At 51.4% G+C, this 10993-nt stretch overlaps 1 protein-coding gene across 2 annotated transcripts; it reads right to left on the reverse strand.

Annotated features, from left to right (window-relative positions):
* Positions 1–811: 811 nt before the first annotated feature.
* On the reverse strand, positions 812–10993 carry MMP8 (matrix metallopeptidase 8). 2 transcript variants are annotated; one of them, XM_032358217.1, is made up of 10 exons: positions 10844–10993; positions 8614–8858; positions 7838–7986; positions 7630–7755; positions 4961–5122; positions 4498–4615; positions 3670–3803; positions 2992–3145; positions 2221–2324; positions 812–2056 (listed from the first exon to the last, which is right to left on the reverse strand). In XM_032358217.1, the coding sequence occupies exons 1-10, from the start codon at positions 10967–10969 to the stop codon at positions 1956–1958; spliced, it is 1419 nt and encodes a 472-aa protein (XP_032214108.1). In that variant the 5' UTR covers positions 10970–10993; the 3' UTR covers positions 812–1955. The 2 variants fall into 2 exon arrangements, with proteins under 2 accessions (XP_032214108.1, XP_032214109.1); XM_032358218.1 differs by having other exon boundaries at positions 8614–8886; positions 10844–10938.

Below are 10993 nucleotides of genomic sequence, written 5' to 3' on the forward strand. Positions count from 1 at the left end.
ATTCGGTTCTCATCTCAACAATGTGTCTATAGATGAGGTTTGGGCCAAGAACCTAGCATAACTAGCCAGTGTTCTGAATCTCCCCTCTTCATGCCTGTAAAAGTGGACACAAGATGTCTCAGAAAATAGCATAGTCTGAACTTGGCTCCAATGTTTGCACTTGTTACATTGATGCAATGAATGCCTTCTCTCTCTCTCTCACTTTCCCCAGCACAGTACCTGGGACATGCAGGAGACGAGTTATTACTGAATAAACGAACGAGTGAATGAATGAAATGATAGTATATCCAAGTTTGTTTTCTCATCTCATAAAATAAATTGAGAAGAAAATGTGCTGACATATTTGAGGGAACCTGTGAAGGAAATCGAGTATTTCCAAAGTATTTTGTGAATGGAAATAGTTTTTAAAAAGTTAATGTCAATGTTATAATTCTGACAAGAAAACAAAGAACTTCAAATACAGTGAAATTTGCCGTTCGTCTCTCTACTTTATATGAACTAGGCAGCAACATCTTCAGAAATTATAGATCACCAGTTACTCATTTAATATATTTATTTCCAACCCAGTAATTTTTGAACCAGAGTAAGGTACTGAATTACTAAATTATCTGTGAGACTTAAAAACAGAAAAAGGAAATAGAATGTGTTAGTAATACATATATTCCACAATTCGCTTACTTAATGAGTAATAAGCTGCATTATAGTTTAGCAACTGCAAATATGACATTTTAATGATTTTTGATATCTGGATTAGTCGTTATGGTCCCAGAGCCCTAAAGTTCTTGACAGAAAAGAACCACTATCAAAGGTATACATCGCAGCTTAGTTTAATGTAATGGGGTTCACTGAATTCTGTGCCTGCTGCTGTTCTGTCTGTGCAGTAAATCTTCCTTGGGGGAGAGTGTGCCCTCCCGTGTATCCCTGGAGAAGAAGAAATAAGGAGCGACAGGTCCCTTCACTAGCTCACTTGCTTAGACTCTAAAAGGACAGAGTAGGGCGGAGACAGAAGAGAATGTGGTACCCCCCTTTTTCTCCTTGTTGGGGAAGGTGACAGAAACCCTCCAAGAGGGTTCAACTTTGTCCTTTCCTGTTGACTAAGCTGTCAGATATCCCAGGACTGCCGGAAGGAAGCACCGCAGGCTCCCACCCAGCTTGCTCGATCCCAGTTCTGGAAGCTGCACGTCTAAGACCAAGCTGTGGGGAGGATAACATTCTTTGCTCTGAAGGTCCGAGGAGGGATCCTTCCTCGCCTCCTCCTGGCTTCTGGTGGTTGCTGGCCATTCTCGGCTTGTGGGTGCGCCGTTCGTGGGTCTGTCTCTGTGCTCGCGCATCTCTGTCGGCTACGTGTCTGCGTGGCTCCTCCTCGGGCGAGGACCCCAGCCCTTACGTCCAGCCTGCTCCTGCGTGACCTCCTTTTACCTGATTGCTACCTTCAAAGATCCTAGTTCTGAATAAGGTCTTCTCATAGGTACCTACCACTGACTTAGCCTCTCTTTCTGGGATGACACAATTCAAGCCACAACACGGATCCACAGTATTTTTTCCGAGGGTGGAGAATAACACTACGTTTTCAGTAAAGGCGAGAGGCACTGTTCATGCTGTTCCTGGTCTCTACACTTCACCAAAGCCCAGTGCTGAACAGTATACAGCAGGGAAAGGAGATTTAGGTTATACACAAGCATTGCAGAAGTCAGGTAAGTGGTACTGGTAGAGTGGATATTGAGGTGACAAGGAAGCTTCATCTCCTCTCAAGATGGAATCAGAGGAAGCTGGAGACAACAGGTGCTCCAGGTGTATGTTCCCAGAAGGCAGGTTCAGTGAGGACAGCAACAGCAAACAGCATTACATATGTTAGGAAAAGTATAAACAGGACACAGGAAAATGGCTGTACAACTGGGCTTTCCCTCTGCAGGCAGCAAGGGGGTGCGAGCAGGTGTGATGTGGCTTTGGCTTTCTCAGCAGTTCAGCCATCGCTGGCTTCTGTCGACCCTGATGACCCTGTGAGCATCAAGGTTGAATGCGTAATATCTTGGTCCACTGAAGAAAAGGAAGACATCTGTAAAAAAAAAAAAAAAAAAAGTATTGAATTAGCTTTTAGATCTCAGATGTTTTCAGTTGTTTCTAATATAACATTTAAATGCAAATGTGCTATTTTAAAAATTTAAACAAATTTATTATTATTATCATCATCATCATCATCATCATTATTATTTTACTTACGATCCTGCTGGAAAACTGCATCAACTCTGGTTTCTATTCCGGGAAAGATACTTGCTATGGCTTTGGGATAACCTGGTTCCATGGATTGTCTTTGGTTATCATATCTGATGAAAAAAAAATCCCATGTTTTAAAATCAGTAAAGTATCTGATGACAACAGTTTTCTTTAAATTACGTATACTTTATGAAGTGTCCTCACACATATTTTCTCATTTGGTCTTCATAATGTCTTATGTCCTGGGCCTAAGAATGGCAGACTTCTCTACCTAAGGGTACAAAATCCCGTTTATAAAATGCGCGGGTAGCATCAACACCGAAGCAGGCTTCTGATGGCTAGCATAATGTTATTTTCTGAAAGAAGGGTTTGCTCTTCTGAGATTTCCTCGACGGGTACAGAGTCAGCCTCTCTTCCTCTCACCCCTACCCACCCCCAGTAGTGAGGTAACAAGTCCAGTGCGGCCCCCGCATTTTGTGGGCTCTCTTGAGTGTATTAGAATTCATCTCCTAAGAATCAGTTTCTTTCTTTGCCTCCCTTCCCGGGGCTTTTTCAAGGTTTGATTTGTTTCCTGACATAGAATCTTCAATGCCATCGTGAAGACTTTTTAATTTTATAAAAATGACACTTTCCAAAGCCATGGCAACATCGATCATTCTGTGAGAAAGAATGCCTATCCGAGATCACCCGGGTTTTAGAACCTTCAGACGGCTGCTTGTTAGTGGTCTGTAGACAGTAAACAGGCAAATGTCCAACGGAAACAACAGTTTGCCTTACCTCCAGATCTGGTCATTTATGAAGAAGTAGGTTTTTCTCCTGTAGTAAACAGCTGCATCGATCGCTCGGACGCTGCTTGGGAAGCCGTAGTCTGAGATGTCCCTAGGATAACCTTGCTCAATGTCATAACCATTCAGAGCCCAGTACTGGCCGCCTGCCAATGAATCGGGTCACACGTTAGATAAAGTTTTCTGCTTCTGCAACATCATGTGGTATCACTTCTTAGTCTTGGTGTAAATTCATCACAGAAACAATGGAACAGGAGTCTTGAAAAGACCGAGGCGGTCGAGTTCATCAGGCTGTATCAGCCCTCGTGGTTCTCCAGCCCCCGCTAACAACTCTGAGCTTGACGAACAGGGCCTCCCAGATGGGGACTCCGTCAGGTCATGAGCCTTCGAAGCAGAGATGCTGTTACAGCCGTGGGGGCTCGGACACTGTTAGACCTGGGACGAGGAGGGTAGGACGGGGTGGGGAAGCAGGGCTGAGGTGGGAAGAGTTGCTCCAGCTCCCCGAGCAGTGAGTGGCCGGGTCCCGACCCAGCCCAGGTCTCTTGAGCAAGTCCAGCCGGGGTGACATGCTCTCATCGGCTCAGCTACTCTCAGCCCGGAAGGGACCACAAAGAAATCCTCCCCTCGCTTCGGGGACAACGAAAACAGGGTGAAAACTGTAGGCAGTTACCTTTAAAGAGGAAAACAAGGTCCTCGTCCACATTCTCATAGGCTGCCTGTATGCCGTCAGGCAGGGACGGCCAGAAGAGGGAGATGAAGTTGAGTTCGACTATTCTCAGCTGAGGGTGTCTCCTCCAGAAGTACCTAGCGGAGCACAGGCTGTGAGCGGGCAGCGTCCCCAGACCCCTGCGTGCATCCGCCCTGCCGACACTGCAGGGACCGTGGGACCCCGTCCCAGGGGCAGTTTCTAGCACCGTGGCCAACGTGCGCGATGCTGTTCACCTCCGGGGTGCTTCCCAGGCTTTAGGGGAGCTCCTAGGAGTGACCTTCTAGGATCACATGTACCCTGTCCCCCCGACACGCCCCGGCAAGGCTCGCTCTTGTTCCTACAGAATGCCGAGATTCTTTCGAGTTTTCCAGCAAAAGCAAAAGAGTAAATCCATCCCCAATTCCACAATCACTAAGCAGCCCGTGGAAGACTGAAAACCCCAACCCGTGAGGTGACCTGCCCCAGCGTATCCTGGGCTCAGTCCCATTCCCTGGACTGAATGTGGGCGGGAGTGGATGAGGTTTCGGTGACTGGTAAACCCACGGGCAGCCGGCGCCCAGGTCCCCAAGCCATCACCCACATCTGAATGTTTACGTGTGTTTGTGGTTTTTTTTTTTTTTAATTTTCCAGGACATTTCGAGTTACTCGGAAAGCACAGCCCACAGGAGGGGCTGCAGAAGCCCAGGACCCGGAGGAAAAGGCACGATGTGTCCCCCGGGGACCAATTAGAGCCAGCTCTAAGTCACGCTGGTAAATTAAGTCCAAGGAAGAAACAGTCCAATCTTATACTTGTCTTTGAAGAATAGTATTTCTCCACGGAGGGTGGTGATAGCATCAAATGTCAGTCTGGGGTCGCAGGCTGTGGGCGTGCTCGGTCCGGTGGGTTGGATGGGGTTGTTTGAAGGACCTTAAAAAAAAAAAAAAGCTTTTTATCAGCTTCCGTCCAGTGTGATTGCTGGAGTACGTGGGATGCTCCTCAGGAAGCGGAGGGTTTTCACAGGACGAGAACGCCTGCCAGACCCTCCCACAAGGGATCGAAGCCACCCTACACGTGGCCCTCTTCAAGTTACCTTAAACCAGAACGGTGGTTTTCAGAGATGCTCCAGGTTCAGTTGTGAAGTAAAAGAGTTCGAATTCCGTGCCTCCCCCTCCCCACGTGCTACTTCCAACTCCTCATCCGGTCCCTCTTCTCAAGGATGCCCAGACAAGCCGGTGCCTCCCCGGGTGCCCGGGGCTCCGGCAGGGACCTCACCGTAGATGGCCTGGATGCCGTTGATGTCGTCCTGAGGGAGGGTGTAGGTGCTGGGGTCGCGGAAGGCGTAGTTGGGGTACATCAAGGCTCCGGGATCTGTGGAGTGTGCGAGCCCCAAGGAGTGGCCAAATTCATGGGCGGCGACGAGGAACAGATTGTAACCTGAAACGCAAGCGTGCGTGGCGGGCGGGGGCTCCACGTGGGGGCAAGGGCGGGGACAGTAGGACCTCGGGGAACATGGCTTCCAGGCCAGCGGAGCCGGAGAAACCGCCTGCCCTGCCTCTCTCCCGCATTTCCCCTTCAGGCACCTGAAGAGATGGAGGCTGGACGCTTCAAGGTAGGAGCTGGGGATTCGGGTGCGGGAAGCTCCTCATCAGGGCTCAGAAGTAAGAAATACAAATATGGCCTTTGATCTGACTCTGGTATTGCACGGGTGTGGACCAGAGCCCGAGAGAAGGGACTGGGCGGGGCGGGGGGCTCCGTCGTCCTGTGGGGCTCCGCCGCCCGCGTCAGCCCCCCAGGCCCTCACCCTTCAGTTAGAGAAGAGCCCTGCTGGGTCACGACCAGCCCCAGATACAGACGGCCCTCCCTGGCCTCCCTGACCCCCTGTCAACCGGCATCAGCTCCTCCCAGACTCCTAGTTCTCCTTGCAGCTTCAGGGACCCTCCACCTTCCCCCGTGGACAGAGACACACTTGCTCCTTCCCCCAGCTTTAGCTTCCAGGAGCACAGTGCCTTCCCCAGCTGGGAACCCGACTTCCAAGGCTCACACTTTGGTCAGACAGAGCCCAAGCTCCTTGGCCGAGAGCAAGGACCCCTCACTGGCCCGGCGGACACCTGAGGACTTGCTGTGAGAGGGGAACTCTTCACTCCGGCCGTCCCGCAGACACAACATGCCCTGTCTTCCACGCTCACCTCTTAAAAAAGAGCACTTTCGACATGCAGGGCCGTGCGATACAATTCAGTCCTTGCCACATTTGTGTCAAGTATTTAGAAATATTTCTGCAGTAAAGGACTGAAGCCCACAGATTTTGGGTGTGTTGTTAGAGGTCTTGCAACCAGTAAGCAGTCAAGCTGGAGCCAAATCCAGGTTGATGGCAAGACCTGTGCCCTGACAACAGCGCCCAGCTTCCTACTGACAGCTAGCCTGCTGAAATTCTACCCCTGCCCCAAGACGTTCTTTCTTGACCCTCACATCCTTGCATTTTTGCATTTCTGAGTAGATCTCAAAAGCCTCTCTGAGTGCTGGAGCACGTTGTGAGGGGCTCTGGGGGGTGGGTCCTGATGCACAGTCTAGAAGGGGAGCTGTAGCTCAACGACGCGAGTGGCGCAGGACAGTGAGCAGAGCGGCCGAGAAAGAGAAACAGAGGCTGTTGGGATTCTGAGCAGAAAGTCCTCACTTCCAGCTGAAACACAAGACAGGCGTGGCGTGGGGCAGGGCAGAGAGGGATTTCGGAAGGGAGGTCTGGGGGTGCCATGTGAGCAGAGAGAGGGTGGTCGGGAGGCACATGGTGTGACGTGGGAGCAGTGCGTGCGCAGCGTGGCTGCTGCAGAGGGAGCGGGAAGACAGGACAAAGGACGAGTCCACCAACTCCCACGAGCCCTCGATGCCAAGGAAAGGCATCCAGATGTTACGTGGTCCAGAAACATAATACTGGAAGTTTACATCAGAGGGTAACGTGGTCCACCACGGGCTCTCCCAGTGTAAATTCTGCTGCGGTGCTGGGAAAGCTTAGAGCAGAACTGGAGGTAAACAGCCCAGGTGGGAATCTGGGTCACTTAGTTCAGGTAAGAGAGGATGACCACGTGCACCAGCGGGACGGGCAAGAGGAATTCAAAGTCCTGCAGAATGTTCTTTATCTTTGGCTAATCCCACGCCTAGCGCAGGGACTCGGGCGGGCAAACGCTCACAACACAGACAGAAAAAGGAGGGAGGAGCACATTCCAAGCAAAGATTCAAGGTTCCGTTCCTATTTTCTAACGTGTTCTTCCTTCACGTGGTCTGACTCTTCTCATGGTCAGTCTTCACCAGAGAGGGGCGGTTTGTCCCATAGGAATAACCACCAAAAACGAGCTCTGTGAAATGAAACAGCTCAACAAAAAATAGGGAAGCTGTTTAATGAGTGGGGTAGTTTTCTCAATGAACCCGGTTGTTTCTGGATTTCAAAATAAGGACCTTCTCCAAACATCATTAAATTTCAGATTATTACAAAGAAACAGAAGTCCTGAAGCAGCGGCCCCCAAGCTTGTGAGGGTTTAGATAGCATTTTAGTTCTGTGAGCCGCGTGCTTTCCATAGCAAGTACTTAGCTCTGCTGTTGAACCATGAGAACAGCCATGGATGGTACAAAAACAAGAAAGGGTGTCCCTGTTTCAATAAAACTTTATGCGAACAGGACAGGGCGGGGTTTAGCCACGGTCTATAGCTTTTCGATGCCTGTCCTAGGAAAGCAAGGTGAATAATTAGCCTTAGGGCTTTTTTAAAACCTAAATTTACTTAGCATCATGAGATCTCAAAAATTTAAAACGATCAGCCCGTGTGAGTGTGAAAGGTTACAGTAACTCAGGCGTGTGTGTGTGTGTGCGTGTGCACGCACGCGCACAAGAGGGGCTTCTGGTGGGAGGAAGCTTGGTCAGGAGCTGCATGTTGACCCCATCCTGGTTAACTTACTGCTGGAATTCATGGTCCATATTTCATCTTCATCGAAGTGCGCGTCTCCTCCAACACCTTGGCCTGGCTGGAAGGCGTGAGCCAGGATCCCATTGGGTCCATCAAATGGAGAATTGTCGCCATGATCTGAAACAAGACAGTTTGTTTTGCTAACCCCGGCAGGGTCCCAGGTTAGCCAGGAGGGCCAATCTGAGCACAACGTGCCTACCTCCTTGGACAAAAGCGATCTTGATGTCTGCTTCTCCCTGCGAGGTCTTGGTGAAGGTCAGGGGTGACGCATTGCTCCACACTTGAAAGGCTTTCTTAATAGCCTCCTCCACATCGGCCTCTGACAACTGTGTGGTGTACTTAATAATCCTTAAAAATGAGAAGATGGGGGCAGGACTCATGGTTTAGAGGCCGGCTGCCAGCAGACCATGGTGCTCCCTCTGGGAGGGAGCGGTGTATGTGACGAACCAGCCGTGGGGAGGGTCTGGGGCGGGAGGGGGACAGGAGTCGGGGCTGCAGATAGACCTGCCTCTGGACAGGTCATTCCTGATCTTTAAACTCAGTGTCTTTATTCCTAAGAGCATCATGAATAGTAGCTCGTAGAGGGGTTGAGGGGATTATGGACATGCTGAGTATTCAGCCCAGATATCGGCAAACCACAGTACTGAACCAATCCTGGGTACCGTTGCTGTGATCAGGAGGCACAGAACTGGGGTTGGTCTGCCCAGCAATGAGTGAGGCTGTGTGGGGTCCTCAGTGGGGTCCATAGAGAGACCGCCTAATGTTGCCCTGTCGTCTTGAGACTGCTGGGGGAGGAGAACCAGAGCGTCAGGCTCTCGGGGGGAGAGCCGGTGGGGGTCTTTGCTCCTTCACACCAGCTCTGGCCGCCCAGGCAGGGACACCTGTCTCCCACGTATCCCGCGTCCTGGGACAGCGCCCGGCCCGTCACAAAGCCTTCACAAACACCCCTGTCGGGCTCTGGGCTCGAATGTTCACCTGTAGGTCAGGTTGGTTTGTTCCCACTTGGGGTTTCCAGGGGTCAGCATGAAGTCCCCACTGTCGGGCACCCCGCAGCGAGGTTTCCGCATCACCGCCAGCGTCTGCTGGTCCGGCTTCCCTGTCTCGCTCAGCCCGAAGAAGCGCTGCATCTCTTTGAGCTTCTCAACGATCACGCTAGGGCTGTTCTGCCTCTGCGACCGCAGTCCTCTCCTCGGTAACTGGTAGAACTTTTCTAGGTAATCCTGGGCACAGACAGACACGGAAGGGGCCCTGCTGGGGCGCCGCCGCCCACTCCCCGGGCATCCCGCACGTTCTCTGCATCGCCGTGGACTCCTAACTGGCTAATGGCCCGCGGGAGGGCGGCAGCACGGATTCGGGGGCCACTCTTAAAGAGCAGGGACAACGAGACAGGACAGCCCTTCCGCTCAGCGTTCCGGTTAGTGTTGATACACAAAAGCAGGTATTTCATAAGGGACGAGGCCCACATCCTCACGCGGAGCACTGGTGCGCAGGCAGGAGCCTGGCTCCTCGTTACAAGGAACAAGGGGCGCGCTGGTGTGTGCAGATGTCTGGGGTGTTAACTGCACTGAAGTGGGTTCTCTTTTAACCGTCTTCCTGCTCCTGTAGAGAACGTTCCATCCTCCTAAGACACGGGCGTGCCCAGATAGGGAAACTGCCAAGGTGACAATGTGGGTCCCCACTGTCCCCGAGGCTTCCCAAATGAGAACTGATGGTGTCTCAGGAAGAGTGGCGCCCTCGTGGACACTAGCCTTTTCCCCACCCGCCACCTCTGCAAGGGGCCACGCTGCTCAGGCCGCAGAGGTGGGGGGAAGGGGCTACGTCAGTGGTCTCTCTCACCCCAAGCAGCCTGGGAACACCTGTCACTGGGCAGGTGACACAGGACAGGCACTTCTGTGCTCTTCCCACCTGTGGGACTCAGAGGCTTGGGCTCCAGTCTTAGCTCTGCTACGGTTTTTGGTCACGTCATTTAAAGGACTGAAGATTCACTCTGGTCTCTCAAGTGCGAGTAGAACTAGCTCCTCACAGGGTTGCAGGGAGGAGGGACGAGGTGCCCAGGGGGGCACCCCACACACGTTCAGCACTCGCGGAGCCCTCGCTGTCGGCCCCGGGGTTATTACTATTCCCACCATGAGAGGTGTTTAAGGAAGAAGGAAAGGACCAAACAAAAAGAACAATGCTTTTCTACAACTGCAATGCCAAGGAAAGGACGCATGGCAAATCCATGACAGCACTCCCTGGTTTCTTCAAAATTTGGCCTGACTTTCGTGTAATGATGGAAAATAACTAGTGGTTTTGCTTTATAAACATTTATGAACCTGTATTTAGAAGCAGAATCTGGTGTAGGAAATCTCATCGTGCCAGGAACTGACTTCTAGTTCCTTCTAAAAGCCGTCCTCGTGCTCCCTGGTTCCCCTGAGGTTTCTGGCTGCAGAGACAGTCGGTACAGAAACCACCAGACATGGAGGAACTGGGTTGCATATAATGGATGGGGAGAATCTTAGGTGAGTGAGAAAGAAAACCACTTAGTTTTATAGTTAAAACCATTCCTTCTTGAATATCACGGAGGACACTAGGATGAGGAAGGGAAAAACGAAGGGCGGGTGGGGGAGGCAGTGGGAGACGAAGCATGAGAGACTACGGACTCCGGGAAACAGACTGAGGGTTTTGGAGGGACGGGGGTGGGGGGATGGGCGAGCCCGGTGGTGGGTATTAAGAAGGGCATGGATGGCACAGAGCACTGGGGGTTACACGCGGACAGTGAATCATGGAACACGACATCAAACACGAATGACGTACTGTACAGTGACTAACATGACACAATAAGAAATAAAATAAAATAAAACCATTCCTTCTCAATGGCTCTCTAGCTAGGAACCCTCCAGGTCCCAGAAATGAGATGTTTGAGCTCAAACAGAGTATCCACATACCTTCTTTCAGGCTGATTTTATTAAAAAGTAGAAAAAAGGGGCACCTGGGTGGCTCAGTGAGTTAAGCCTCTGCCTTCAGCTCGGGTCACGATCTTGGGATCCTGGGATCAAGCCCCGCATCAGGCTCTCTGCTCAGCAGGGAGCCTGCTTCTTCCTCTCTGCCTGCCTCTCTGCCTACTTGTGATCTCTCTCAAAAAAAAAAAAAAAAGTAGAAACAAACCACACAGTTGCCTGAGAACCAGCATGTCAACCACGGACCCACCGGAGAGCTCATTTACCTGAACGACTTGTGTGTCCATCTCTTGTGCGTCCGCCTCTTCTGGGGACCCCCCAGGGACTGGGAAGGCCTGGGAGAGCCGCACGGACAGGAGGATCAGGAGAAGCAACGTCTTCAGACGGAACATGGCCTTTTCTGCAAACGCTGCCCT

This window comes from Mustela erminea, chromosome 9 (genome assembly GCF_009829155.1).
Source record: "Mustela erminea isolate mMusErm1 chromosome 9, mMusErm1.Pri, whole genome shotgun sequence".
Lineage (NCBI taxonomy): Eukaryota > Metazoa > Chordata > Mammalia > Carnivora > Mustelidae > Mustela > Mustela erminea.